This window comes from Coregonus clupeaformis, unplaced genomic scaffold (genome assembly GCF_020615455.1).
Source record: "Coregonus clupeaformis isolate EN_2021a unplaced genomic scaffold, ASM2061545v1 scaf1199, whole genome shotgun sequence".
In the NCBI taxonomy this organism is placed as follows: Eukaryota; Metazoa; Chordata; class Actinopteri; order Salmoniformes; family Salmonidae; genus Coregonus; species Coregonus clupeaformis.
In genome coordinates this window covers 27,500-42,519 of record NW_025534653.1, presented here as the reverse complement: position 1 = coordinate 42,519, position 15,020 = coordinate 27,500, and the positions used below count along the sequence as shown (strand labels likewise).

The 15,020-nt window shown below is 46.6% G+C and overlaps 1 protein-coding gene across 1 annotated transcript in view; it reads right to left on the bottom strand.

Moving 5' to 3' along the window:
- LOC123486424 (usherin-like) overlaps window positions 1–15,020 on the bottom strand; it is a gene marked incomplete at its 5' end in the record, with an annotated part of 64,384 nt that overhangs the window by 31,240 nt on the left and 18,124 nt on the right. The window contains 4 exons of the mRNA XM_045217731.1: window positions 1,690–1,849; window positions 3,970–4,131; window positions 11,501–11,638; window positions 12,756–12,941. Coding sequence (XP_045073666.1) covers window positions 1,690–1,849; window positions 3,970–4,131; window positions 11,501–11,638; window positions 12,756–12,941 — 646 coding nt within the window. The remainder of the gene's footprint in view (window positions 1–1,689; window positions 1,850–3,969; window positions 4,132–11,500; window positions 11,639–12,755; window positions 12,942–15,020) is intronic.

Below are 15,020 nucleotides of genomic sequence, written 5' to 3'. Positions count from 1 at the left end.
GGCCTTTATAGCCTATCGTCTAGTTAGGCTATGACACTGAAAATAATATGTTTTGTGATAACTGCACTTTGATTTTAATGTTAAGGATCCCAGTTTCGTGTAAACGTTTTAACGTTCACACCCCTACCATTTACCTTGTGTGATCATAGGTAAAGTGCTGACATTTCCCTGAAAGAGAGATCAGTGCATCTCAACCTAACCTGCTGGCCTCACTCTCCCTCCGACACACTGTCTGCATTCACTTTTCTTTATTCTGACTTATTCATTCACCCTCTCCTGCTTTCTTCTCCACCCTCTCTCTGGTGTGTGTGTGTGGCGTGCTGCCCTCCTGCTGTGTGTCTTAAGTGATGGTGGTCAGGGGCTCTAATGGCACACACACACACACACACACACACACACACACACACACACACCCTATGATACAGAGACTCATACAGATACAGTTCCACTCTCTGTCTCTCTCTCTCTCTCTCTCTCTCTGTCTGTAGGTGAGAGGTCAAGTGCAGGAGAATATTCTGCGTACTAAACAGGACTTCAGAAGTTCACCCTCTGCCTTTTCATTCAGAAAGCCGACTCCCGCCACCCCGACACACACATACTCACAAACACACCCACAAACACACCCTATTTACCACTTTCATTCTCTCAGTATCCCTCCCTCTTCTCCTACTTCTATTATCATTGTGTTCTCTCTATAGTCCATCTCTCTCTCCGGTCAGTTTCATCCCTTTCTCCATTCTCTCTGTTCCCCCTCCCTTTTTTTTTTCCCCCTCTACCTCCCCGCTCTCAATAACTTTCAATTTCTCTCGCTCTCGCTCGGTGTCACTCTCTCTCTCTCGGTGTCTCTCTCTCTCTCTCTCCAGTGTTGGAGGACAGTCAATGCCATGCAGTCTGAAGCCATCTATCTACCTATAAGTCCACAGCCTTTCTAAAGGTGTCATATTCAATGACACAGAGAGTTGTTTATGACTATATTACCCTGCTCAGAGATACACACACACATCCATATGCTGTACCTCAGTGGTGTGTATGGAGCAGTTACACACCTAATCCTATACAGAATCTATAAACAACATCTCCACTTTGAGGATCATAGACATTCAAGATACTTACTGAATGTATCCAAGTTTTATTTTATTTTACTATTATGTAGTAACATAGGTGGTGCAGTTATATTTATGTGTATGTGTGTAATATATACACGTGTGTGTGCACGTGAGTGTGTGTGTGTCTGCTTTTCAACCCCTACCATTGTTGGGAAAGGGCTCGTAAGTAAGCATTTAACTGTAAAGTCTACACTTGTTGTATTTGGCGCTTGTGACAAATAAAAGTTGATTTGATTTTGATTTGACTCCTCAGTAGATGTGTTTATGTATTCTAGTCATGGCTCCTCCTATTTAACTACTGCTGTACACACCTTTTCTATTAATATACTGTCCGTACCGTCTTTACACAACATTATATCTATATATATATATTTTGTTTTATTTCCGGTCTCTGACATTGCTCGTTCTGATATTTCTTAATTTCTATATTGCTGCACTGTTGGAACTAGAAACACAAGCATTTCACTGCACCTGCGATAACATCTGCAAATCTGTGTACGCGACAAATAAACTTTGATTTGATTTGTAGAGGTGTGTGTGTGTGTGTGTGTGTACTACTCAGTAGGGGTGTGTGTGTACTTACTGTATGTAGACGGTGCGGGAGTCTAGCACGGTGAGGATGGGAGGCTGCATGTCTCCAGGTGGCTGCTGGGAGGTGAGCTGGGTGACCTGGGAGCTGTTAGAGCAGCCCACCGCCGTACACACACTCAGCACGAACACATGGGGAGAATACACACCTAAACCTGCAACACACATACATTTTTAACAGATGCTTCAGAATGGTTCATACAGAAACCAACAATATCTCATAACTTCCCTTCGAAATTCAATGTATTATGGATGAACGTCTATTTTTGACTCATTAATTCCACGAATACAAGGTTAAAACAGAAACAACTCAAAGGTTAACAGTATACGCCAGGGTTTCCCAAACTCGGTCCTCGGGACCCCAGGGGTTGCACGTTTTGGTTTTTGCCCTAACACTACACAGCTGATTCAAATAATCAACTAATCATCAAGCTTTGATCATTTGAATCAGCTGTGTAGTGCTAGGGCAAAAAACAAAACGTAGTTTGGGGAAGGCTCTGCAAATCAACCGACCTCATACCATCAAGTATCATCAACTATTCTCACAGCTTTTTCAGGACCTTTTTAAACGTCCAAAATCAATGTCTATTTGTAGTGATCAGGCTGACAGAAACATAGTCTGGAAGTCCAAAAGAAAGCAGATACATACATATTTTCAGTCCGCAGACACTATACCACCCTTCAGGATTTCCACTATAGGGAATAGGACAAGGGGTTGTATACATACACACACAGGGGCACACACACACACGCACGCACTCACACACACACACACACACACCCACACACATACACACACACACACACAGCGAGCCCATAGTGGGCTGATTTGTTGGTTATTTGTAGTGTTAGGCAGGCGGCAGGGCGCCTGACTGTGTTTCAAAGAGAAGGAGCCTCTCTCCTTGAAGATGAGGAAATACTTTCCAGAGGGAGGAAGGAGGGAGAGAGAGGAGATGAGAGAAAGGAGGAGGAAGGGGGAGAAAGAAAGGGTAGAGAATTGGGCACAGAAGGGAAAGAGAGGAAGAAAAGAAGGAAGAGAGGAGGAGAGTGAAAGGAGGAAGGGGAGAGAACAGAGAGAGAAGAAAATGAGAATGGAGAAGAGAATGCCAGAGAATCCAAACTCTCAGCAGGGGGTCCACGGCAATGCTCTGCCAACACACACACACACATACACACACACACAGAGGAGAGAGGAGAGAGGAGAGAGGAGAGAGGAGAGAGGAGAGGGTGGGGTAAGAGATGGAAGGAATGAGAGGAAGAGAACTATAGGGGAAGAGAGGATGGGGCTGGAGTAGACTTACTTCATAGTTAAATCTACCATAAAACAGATCCTAAATCTGGTGTGAAACATGCTTAAATCTCTCCTTCCTGGACAGACTACTGACATACAGCGAATTGTATCTACAATTTGTTAATTCATTTTTCTTTTAATTATTTTTACATTAAGTATAGGTGAAGTGTTTAATTTTCTTTTAGTACATACATTTGTATTGCCTATACAGCCTTTTGTCCTTCTCCAGAGTAGGGATACTGTGTAGGAGGTGACCGTAATACAGCACTGTATCTGTAATGGCATTAAGCCCATATCATTACCACACTCATAATCCTCATAATCACTATGAACATCAGACACACTGTATTACCACATTACTGATAATACCATGCTCCGCTATTACCACTCACTATTAACAGCACATCACACACACTACCCAACTCAATGTGTGTGTGTGTGTGAGATAGAGAGAGAGAGAGAGAGAGAGAGAGAGAGAGAGAGAGAGAGTGTGTGTGTGTGTGTATGTGTGTGTTATTCCCCTGGCAAGTTAGAAATGCACTGTCTCTTTCAAATGCTAATCCCCCTTTTCATTTAGTTTTTCTTCACTCTTCCCTCTTTCATGTAGCACTCATCCCTCTGCACTGACAGGGAAGCAGTGGCAGGACTATCCACACACACACACACACACACACACACACACACACACACACACACACACACACACACACACACACACACACACACACACACACTCTCGCTCTCTATCTTCTCTCTCTCTCTCACTCTTCTCTCTCTCTCTCTCTCTCTCTCTCTCACTCACTCTTCTCTCTCTCTCTCTTCTCTCTCTCTCCTCTCTCTCACTCTCTATCTCTCTCTCTCTCTTCTCTCTCTCACTCTTTTCTCTCACTCCCTCTCACACTCTCTCTCTCTTGCTTCTCTCTCTCCTCTCTCTCTCTCTCTCTCTCTCTCTCTCTCTCTCTCTCTGTCGTTCTCTCCTCTCACCAGTGATATTGAGGTGTGTGTTGTTCCCTTGGTAGAGTAGTTGTCCATTGTGGTATAGCAGGTAGTCAGTGATGAGGCCATTGGGTCTGGCAGGGGGACCCCAGGACACAGCCAGAGAGGAGGGGGTCGACACAGCACTGGGAGGGGACACATCCTCTGGAACTGCAGGGACAGACGGGGACTTTACATTTTATAATAGAATAGAACAGAATAAAACAGAATAGAATGGAACAGAATATAATAGAATGGAATGCTTTATTTTCAGTGTTGGAGGTAACGCATTAGAGTAATAATATTACATTTTGCGGTATCGAGTAATATTAAACCTTTCCACTGCTAGAAACATTAGAGGTCTTCATGGATCCACCTGTACCCGAATACCCAAGGCCAGATCCAGATGGCACGGGTCTGGGTCAGATCTGATATGATTATCACTAATTATTATTATTATTATTATTGTACTTTTACCCCTTTTTCTCCCCAATTTCGTGATATCCAATTGGTAGTTACAGTCTTGTCCCATCGCTGCTGTCACGACTTCCTCCAAAGCTGCCTCCTCTCCTTGTTCGGGCAGGCTTCGGCGTTCGTCGTCACCGGCCTTCTAGCCACTGCCGCATCACATTCTCATCATTCCATTTGTTTTGTCTTGTCTATTACACACACCTGGTTCATATCCCCTCATTAGTACCTGTATAAGTGTTCCCTCTGCCCCCTTGTCCTTGTGGGTGATTGTTTAGTGTGAGGAGAGTGTAGCTCCGTTGAGCTCCGTGTATTTTGTATTGCCGGGGTATATTTTTCCCCGTGTGCCTGTTTGGTTCCAGTGCGCCTGCTTTGCGCACTGGACTGTTTGACGCAATTCTGCGTAACTCTATATTCCAGAATAAACTCTGTATTCTGTGATTTACCCTCCTGCGCCTGACTCCTTCAAATCCCCCATCACAGAATCACCCACCCGCTATGGAGTCAGCAGGAGAGGAGCGCATGCCTGGAGTCGTGGCACGGGTCCAGGAGCATTCGACGATGCTAGCCAGCTTGGGAGAAGCGATGGATCGGGTTCTCCAGGTCGTCCAACGGCTGGAGAGAAGAGGACCCGATCTGTCAGGACCAGCTGGACGACCGGATCCAGCCACCCACACCCCAGCACCCAGAGGGATCCATATATCCCGACCACGGGATTTCGACGGGACAGCTGCTCCCTGCCAGGGATTTCTCCTCCAACTGGAGCTCTACTATTCCAGCATCAGCCCGGCCCCATCGGAGCGGGAAAAGGTGTCCGCCCTTGACTCCTGCCTCTCGGGGAAACCCTGGAGTGGGCCAACGCGGTCTGGAATGAAGGAGGAGCCGCGTTGGACAACTACGGGGAGTTCGCTCGCCTCTTTTGGGCTGTCTTTGAACGGCTGGTCCACCTGAGTCAGGGGACGAGGACCGCGCAGGACTTCGCCCTGGAGTTCCGGACTCTAGCAGCTGGGTCCGGGTGGACCACTTCCAGTGCCATCTACGGGAGGACATGTTGTCCTTCACTCAACTGGTGGACATGGCCATCCGGTTGGACAACCTGCTGGCGGCCAGAGGACGTCCCACACTCACACTCGTTCAGAGCCCTCTGCTGCGCAATGTACCCTACCCATCCACTTTCTTGATTACATTGTAGTTCCCCAGTGTAAGGCGCTGGTCAATTCAGGCGCAGCTGAGAACTTTATGGACAGGTCATTTTCACACAGTCTAGACATTCCATTGGTTCCCCTATTCATTCTACTCCTCATCAGAGCACTTGACAGTCGACCATTAGGGTCTGGGTTTGTTAAGGAGGTTACAGCACCAGTCACTATGGTTACCCACAATACTCTTTTATTGAGTCTCCTGCTTTCCCTGTTGTGTTAGGTATCCCTTGGTTAGCACTCCACAACCCCACCTTTTCATGGCCGCAGAGGGTTCTCACGGGGTGGTCGCGAGAGTGTCAGGGTAGGTGTCTCAGTGTTTCCGTTGGAGCAACCACGGTGGAAAGTCCAGACAGTACCTCCACCGTGCGCATTCCCCCCGAATACCTCGATTTGGCGCAAGCGTTTTCCAAAACACAGGCGACCAAGTTACCACCTCATCGGGCGGGGGATTGCGTGATAAACCTCCGGGTAGACGCTGTGCCTCCCAGGAGTCATGTGTATCCCCTGTCACAGGCTGAAACGGAGGCTATGGAGACATACTCATCGAGTCCCTGTGCCAGGGGTTTATACGTCCCTCCACTTCGCCCGCCTCCTCAAGTTAATTTTTTGTGAAGAAGAAAGATGGCGGTTTGCGCCCTTGCATTGATTACCGATCACTGAACAAGAGGACGATACGATTTAGTTATCCTCTCCCCCTCATTCCTTCGGTGATTGAGTCAATGCATGGGGCGCGCTTCTTCACAAAATTAGATCTCCGTAGTGTGTACAACCTGGTGCGTGTCCGACAAGGGGGACGAGTGGAAGACAGCATTCAGCACAACCACGGGGCATTACAAATACCTGGTGATGCCGTACGGATTGATGAATGCTCCATCCGTCTTCCAGTCCTTTGTGAACGAGGTGTTTTGGGACATGCTTGGTCACGGTGTAGTGGTCTACATCGATGACATTCTGGTGTATTCCGCTACGCGCGCAGAGCATGTGTCCCTGGTTCGCAAAGTGCTGGCCCGACTGTTGGAATATGACCTTTATGCCAAGGCAATAGTCTGTCTCCTTCCTCGGACACCGCATTACCACCTCAGATGTGGAGATGGAGGGAGATCGCATTTCAGCCGTGCGTAATTGGCCGACTCCAACCACGGTAAAGGAGGTGCAGCACTTTATTGGCTTTGCCTACTACTATCGGAGGTTTATCCGGGGCGTTAGCAAGGTCACAGCTCCCATTACATCTCTGTTGAAGGGTGGGCCATCCCGGCTCCGCTGGTCTGCTGAGAATGACAGGGCTTTCAGTAACCTGAGGGGTCTGTTCACCTCAGCCCCGGTACTGGCCCACCCCGATCCATCACTACCGTTCGTAGTGGAGGTGGATGCGTCCGAGGTAGGGATAGGCGCTGTCCTATCGCAACGCTTGGGCACGCCACGCAAGCTCCGCCCCTGTGCCTTCTTCTCCAAGAAGCTCAGCCCGGCGGAGCAGAACTACGACGTTGGTGATCGGGAGCTGTTGGCTGTTGTCCCAGCCCTGACCGTGTGGAGGCACTGGTTTGAAGGGGCGAAACACCCTTTCCTCGTCTGGACGGACCACCGTAACCTGGAGTAAATATTAATAAATAATGGATAATGGATAAATAACCTAGCTATAGCAGCTATTAGTCTACTATAGCGCGAGTCAGTTTGGTTGGTTGCTGTCTCTCATCTCTCCCTCCCTCCTCCCTGTTCCCCATGTCACTCGCTCACACTCGATGTAGCCTACACACACAGCACAGCCCGTGCTAGAGCGTCACCTCTCTCTACCTCCTCTCCCTCGCGCTTTATCAGCTATGGTTAATACAGTAGCTTAAAAATTGACTTTTCTGCTGCTTCCCTCACTCGCTCGGATCGGATCTGGATCCAACCAGGTTTATACGGAATGGGTCTAGCTGTCCTCGGGTCCGTTCACAACAGGTCTCTATATTTAAAAAATATATTTGTGTATAGGCCTATGTAACGTAACGTTGACATTGTTTACATTGAGTGAGGACGCACACTGTTTTGGGGTGTAACGCAAAAGTGATATAACGAGTAGTCTAACGAATTACGTTTCCCAGGGAGTAATACGTAAAGTAATTCATTACTGTTGAACTAAATAACGGGTAATAGCTAAGTAATATATAACTTTTTTTAGAGTAATGCCACATCACCGTTTTTCCTTAGGGAACGGGGCTTTGCAGCATACAGGCATACACAACACAACAGACATGGATACATCATAAGAAAGTGGTGAGAAGAGGGAGAGATGAAGAACAATATGATCCAGGGTATTTGCTCCCTAGTACCATGTCAGGAGTGTGTGTGTGTGTGTGTGTGTGTGTGTGTGTGTGTGTGTGTGTGTGTGTGTGTGTGTGTGTGACAGAAACAGAGTCTAGTTGTTACTCCGGTCTCTCCTGACAGAACAATGTTTAAATTTCACTCGGCGAGAATCAATACTACAGTGGCTTGCGAAAGTATTCACCCCCCATTTTTCCTATTTTGTAGCCTTACAACCTGGAATTTAAATTGATTTTGGGGGGGGTTTGTATCATTTGATTTACACAACATGCCTACCACTTTGAAGATGCAAAATATGTTTTATTGTGAAACAAACAAGAAATAAGACAAAAAATCAGAAAACTTGAGCGTGCATAACTATTCACCCGCCCAAAGTCAATACTTTGTAGAGCCACCTTTTGCAGCAATTACAGCTGCAAGTCTCTTGGGGTATGTCTCTATAAGCTTGGCACATCTAGCCACTGGGATTTCTGCCAATCTGCAATCTTTAAGTCATTCCACAGATTCTCAATTGGATTGAGGTCTGGGCTTTGACTAGGCCATTCCAAGACATTTAAATGTTTCCCCTTAAACCACTCAAGTGTTGCTTTAGCAGTATGCTTAGGGTCATTTTCCTGCTGGAAGGTGAACCTCTGTCCCAGTCTCAAATCTCTGGAAGACTGAAACAGGTTTCCCTCAAGAATTTCCCTGTATTTAGCGCCATCCATCATTCTTTCATTTCTGACCAGTTTTCCAGTCCCTGCCAATGAAAAACATCCCCACAGCATGATGCTGCCACCACCATGCTTCACTGTGGGGATGGTGTTTTTGGGGTGCTGAGAGGTGTTGGGTTTGCACCAGACATAGCGTTTTCCTTGATGGCCAAAAAGCTCAATTTTAGTCTCATCTGACCAGAGTACCTTCTTCCATATATTTGGGGAGTCTCCCACATGCCTTCTGGCGAACACCAAACGTGTTTATTTATTTTCTGGCCACTCTTCCGTAAAGCCCAGCTCTGTGGAGTGTACGGCTTAAAGTTGAGTATGGACAGATACTCCAATCTCCGCTGTGGAGCTTTGCAGCTCCTTCAGGGTTATCTTTGGTCTCTTTGTTGCCTCTCTGATTAATGCCCTCCTTGCCTGGTCCGTGAGTTTTGGTGGGCGGCCCTCTCTTGGCAGGTTTGTTGTGATGCCATATTCTTTCCATTAATGGTGCTCTGTGGGATGTTCCCTGTAGCTCAGTTGGTAGAGCATGGCGCTTGCAACGCCAGGGTTGTGGGTTCGTTTCCCACGGGGGCCAAGTATGAAAATGTATGCACTCACTAACTGTAAGTCGCTCTGGATAAGAGCGTCTGCTAAATGACAAAAATATAAAAATGTAAATATTCAACGTTTCGGATAATGTTTTTAACCCAACCCTGATCTGTACTTCTCCACAACTTTGTCCCTGACCTGTTTGGAGAGCTCCTTGGTCTTCATGGTGCCGCTTGCTTGGTGGTGCCCCTTGCTTAGTGGTGTTGCAGACTCTGGGTCCTTTCAGAACAGGTGTATATATACTGATATCATATGACACTTAGATTGCACACAGGTGGACTTTATTTAACAAACAAAGATCTTATTTAGGGGCTTCATAGCAAAGGGGGTGAATACATATGCACGCACCACTTTTCTGTTATTTATTTTTTCTAATTTATTGAAACAAGTAATTTTTTTCATTTCACTTCACCAATTTGGACTATTTTGTGTATGTCCATTACATTAAATCCAAATAAAAATCCATTTAAATTACAGGTTGTAATGCAACAAAATAGGGAAAAAACGGCAAGGGGGATGAATACTTTTACAAGGCACTGTATAATCTCACTTTTTTAAATCACATCCACTTCAAATTGATTTTCCTACTGCACACTGACCCCTACCGTCATATTAGCTCTTAAACAAGGCTATTTAGCTCAACCTAGATTAATGGATGACGGCCTGAAAAGCTGCCTGCATAGCTCACTGTACAGCCGCGGAGGGCTCAGGACCCCCCACCAAGGCTGCCCCTCTACCTGCCTGCTCCAAACTCAGTGTTAGCTAGACGCTAGAGGATTACTCAGCCGTGTGACGCTGTGCTGGTGCTTTAGCTCTACCCTCTACCACTATGAGATAGGTACCATATTAGAGGGAAAGAGGAGAGAGAGAGAGAGAGAGAGAGAGAGAGAGAGAGAGAGAGAGAGAGAGAGAGAGAGAGAGAGAGAGAGAGAGAGAGAGAGAGAGAGAGAGAGAGAGAGAGAGAGAGAGAGAGAGAGAGAGAGAGAGCAGCCAGCTTTTTCAGACCATCAGAGGGAGGGGTATAATCAATTATTCTGTCTTTATTCCCACTGTTTGTTTCAGCCTCTCCCCTCTCTCCCTCTCTCCCTCTCTCTCTCTCTGGTGTCCTCTTTCCCTCTTGTTCTGTCTTTCTCTCCACCGCTCTCTGAAAAGAAAAGTGTGAAATATTTCTTAATGCAGTGTTTGATTCTTGATTTTATCCTCTCTACTGTCCAATCTTCTCGCATCCTCCCCCCACCACCAGAGTGGTGACCCATTTACATTTTAGTCATTTAGCAGACGCTCTTATCCAGAGCAACTTACAGTTTAGTGAGAGCATTCATTTTCATACTGGTCCCCCGTGGGAATCAAACCTACATCTCTGGCGTTGCAGGCGCCATGCTCTACCAACTGAGCTACACAGGACTAGATCCCTGGGTAAAGGAAGGCATTAATTAATTAATCTTCTCTAGCTGCCTGCTGTAATGACAGGCCTGCAGCCTGAACAATGGAAGAGCAATTAAAGAGGACATCGATCAGTATTAGAGGTATTAAAGATGCAGCCCATTAATGCTAGTGCTGCATTCATCTCTCTATACCACTCTGCCATTCCCCTCCCCCCTAATGCTTAGAAACCTTATCTACATGTATGCAGTACTATTGAACCACCATTCAACATATACACACTTATTCATTAACTGACACTCACTCACTCCTTAACTATTACATACTCATTCACTAACTAGCTCATACTCCAATTCAACCACCTTCACTGACCAACAAACTTAACCTACTTACTGAATAGTGCAAACTCCTACCAAACCACCTTCTTTGGACAGTAATAACTAGATTTTACTAGTCCACACTTCACTCAAAAACCACACCTACATACTGGCCAGTACATTTATGAGAACACACTCACTCCTTAACCCTAAGTGACCCCTGGAGCCTAATCTAACCATCCACAACTCACATTCTTATACACTCTATACACACCCAGCTGCTATATTCTTATACACAGCCCTCCGTCCACACAAACACACACAGCCATTCGAACAGCCTCCTCCTAAGCGATGGAGTGATTACAGTCTTAGTGCAATGTGTCATTAAGAAAGAGCATAGTGGTTCTAGTTAAATGGATCCAGCCCATTTCAGATGGCCTTCACTGTACACGCTTCATCCTGGTTTTAACATTCATTAGAGGAGTGTGTGTGTGTGTGTGTGTGTGTGTGTGTGTGTGTGTGTGTGTGTGTGTGTGTGTGTGTGTGTGTGTGTGTGTGTGTGTGTGTATTGTACCCTCTTCCCGAGTGTTGATGCTCCACCCCCCATCTCCATCTCTACTGTCATCACGGGGACTCTCGGTACAGCCAGCCCGGGTGCACGCTGTAACCGTGACAACGTAGCGTGTAAACGGAGTCAGACCCTCCAACAGGCCTAGACAGAGAGACAGAGAATGAGAGTGAAGGAAATAGGCAGAGCAAATCAAAGAGAGAGAGAGAGAGAGGGAGAGCGAGAGAGAGAGAGAGAGAGAGAGAGAGCAGAGAGAGAGAGAGAGAGAGAGAGAGAGAGAAAGAAAGAGAGAAATAGGCACAGCAAATCAAAGAGAGAGAGAGAGCAAGCGAGAGAGAGTGAGAGAGAGAGAGAGAGAGAGGACAAGGGGACAGGGAGGCAAGTGTCACCCTTTTCTTTTCCATATTTCAAGCCTTCCTCCTCTTCTGTGCAGACTAGAGTGGTGTTAATGTGTAGGCTTTCCAAACGCAGCATAACATAACCATCACTTCTCTTAATAGGCACCAGCTTTATTATCAAATACTGATATCTAGCACATTACTCACACATTGAAGAGAGAGAGAGGGGGGGGGGGCAGGGAAAGGGAAAGGGGAGAAGGGAGAGAGGGATGAAATAAGAAGGTAGAGATATATAGCAGAAAGAGAGCAGTAGAGAGAGAGGGAGTCACTCCTGCTACACCATTACTCCCTTCTTCTTCTCCTCCGCTCCTCCTCTCATTCCTGCATTCATCAACCCCCCCCCGCCCATCTTTCTCTGGTTTTCCAGGGTATTCCCCCAGGGGAGTGCCCTCTCCTCTCTCTAGATGTATTCATACCAGAGGAGAAGAGACTCAGGCAGGCAGGCTGTGTGAAGGGGTCGAGGGGAGGAAGAGAGGGAGGGAGGAAGTGGGAGATCTCTGAGTGGCTCTCTGGCTTGCTCGTGCCGGATAGATGGCTGTCGTGTTGACTGGGCTGCGGGACTACTGGCGCTAAACTGCCTCTCTGCCGTGCTGCAATTGGCCAGGTGTCTCTCTCTTTCTCTCTCTCGCTCTCTCTCCCTCTCTTCTCACTCACCCGTCTTTTAATTCAATTAGGCCCTAGCCCCACTCTACTCCCATTACACACTCATTTGCTTCCTCTGTTTTTATCTGTCAGAGTAATTCTGCGTCGGATGTCAGGACCATCATAAATTAGGACGGCCTTATCGCCTTACTGCCTCCTACCGTGTGTGTGTGCGTGCCTCTGTGCATGTATGCATTTATGCAAGTGTGTGTGTGTCTTACTTGTGTGGTTACCAGTTGACAGGTAGGAGGCAGTAACAGGTGTTGAGTCAGGATGATCCAGGTCGTAGGCCCTCAGCTCGTACCTATCAATCACTCCTCTCACCTGGAGGGGTGGGGCCCAGCTCACCTGGACACTGAAGCCACTCCCACTCTGGAGACTAGAGGGAGGGGCAACACTCTGGGGGACTGGAGAGAGAAAGGGGGGAGAGAGGGAGAGGGAGAGAGAGGGAGAGCAAGAGAGAGAGAGAGAGAGAGAGAGAGAGAGAGAGAGAGAGAGAGAGCGAGAGAGAGAGAGAGAGAGAGAGAGAGAGAGAGAGAGAGAGAGAGAGAGAGAGAGAGAGAGAGAGAGAGAGAGAGAGAGAGACAGAGAGACAGAGAGAGAGTAGAGAGAGAGAGAGAGAGAGAGAGAGAGAGAGAGAGAGAGAGAGAGAGAGAGAGAGAGAGAGAGAGAGAGAGAGAGAGAGAGAGAGAGAGAGAAAGAGAGAGAAAGAGAGAGAAAGAGAGAGAGAGAGAGAGAGAGAGAGAGAGAAAGAGAGAGAGAGAGAGAGGGAGAGGATAAAAAAAGACAAAGAAAGAAGAGAAAAAGGACATTTAGGGAGAGAGATAAAACAAAAAAAGGGTGGGAAAGAGAGAAGAGAAATTAAGAGAGAGGGTGAGAGAAGGAGAGAGTGTCAGCCTAAAGAAAAGCAGCCCACATATTCTTCACTTTAATAGAGCCACTAAATCATATCTAACCATTAGCATAAATACAATTTATTAGAGTTGTAACTTTTTCAGCCCTAATTTAATACATAGACCATATTTCACAGCAATCAGCCTCTCTGCCCCTCTCTCCTCCTCCTCCCTGCCTCTCGCTCCCTATTACCCCCTCTCTTCCTCCCTCTCTCTCCCAGTATTAATGATGATGGTTGGCAAGGCAGGGAGAGACATAGCAGGAGCCCTATGTGATGTAACAGTAACGTAGCAGGTCATCCCAGGTCAACAGTCTTTAACAGAAATACCAGAGTAAAAGGGAAATCCTCTGGTGTCTCCCTATACAAGGATTATCAATCTCAGTTAACATGGGCAATATCACTCATATGATTTATCATGATGTAATTGTAGGATTTGTATAATGTGTGTTATATGTTGTATATATGGCCCTGAATTCACCCTATTCTGCCATGTAAACGTAGGCACACACACACACACACACACACACACACACAATACCCCCCAGCCACACAAACACGTTTATTTGTCTGGGTGTTGTAGTGAGCGAGATAGTGAGCAGCTCCCAGTGTGTGTGACAGGACTGCTGTGGCAGAGGAACATATGATAAGATATCAGGCCTCTCCATCTCATCTGGGTGACTGGAACACATACTGGCCTGCTAACAGCAGGATGGAGAATGGGCACGCCTGAAAACTATGACACTAACTAATAACAGGGAGGTCTACCGGAGAGGAAGAGAGAGAGAGAGAGAGAGAGAGAGAGAGAGAGAGAGAGAGAGAGAGAGAGAGAGAGAGAGAGAGAGAGAGAGAGAGAGAGAGAGATCTGAGAGACAAGGCAAGAAGGGCCTTCTATGCCATCAAAAGGAACATAAAATTTGACATACCAATTAGGATCTGGCTAAAAATACTTGAATCAGTTATAGAACCCATTGCCCTTTATGGTTCTGAGGTCTGGGGTCCGCTCACCAACCAAGAATTCACAAAATGGGACAAACACCAAATTGAGACTCTGCATGCAGAATTCTGCAAAAACATCCTCCGTGTACAATGTAAAACACCAAATAATGCATGCAGAGCAGAATTAGGCCAATACCCGCTAATTATCAAAATCCAGAAAAGAGCCGTTAAATTCTATAACCACTTAAAAGGAAGCGATTCCCAAACCTTCCATAACAAAGCCATCACCTACAGAGAGATGAACTTGGAGAAGAGTCCCCTAAGTAAGCTTGTCCTGGGGCTCTGTTCACAAACACAAACAGACCCCACACAGCCCCAGGACAACAACAACAACAACACAACTAGACCCAACCAAATCATGAGAAAACAAAAAGAGAATTACTTGACACATTGGAAAGAACAAACAAAAAAACAGAGCAAACTAGAATGCTATTTGGCCCTAAACAGAGAGTACACAGTGGCAGAATACCTGACCACTGTGACTGACCCAAATTTAAGGAAAGCTTTGACTATGTACAGACTCAGTGAGCATAGCCTTGCTATTGAGAAAGGCCGCCGTAGGCAGACCTGGCTCTCAAGAGAAGCCAGGCTATGT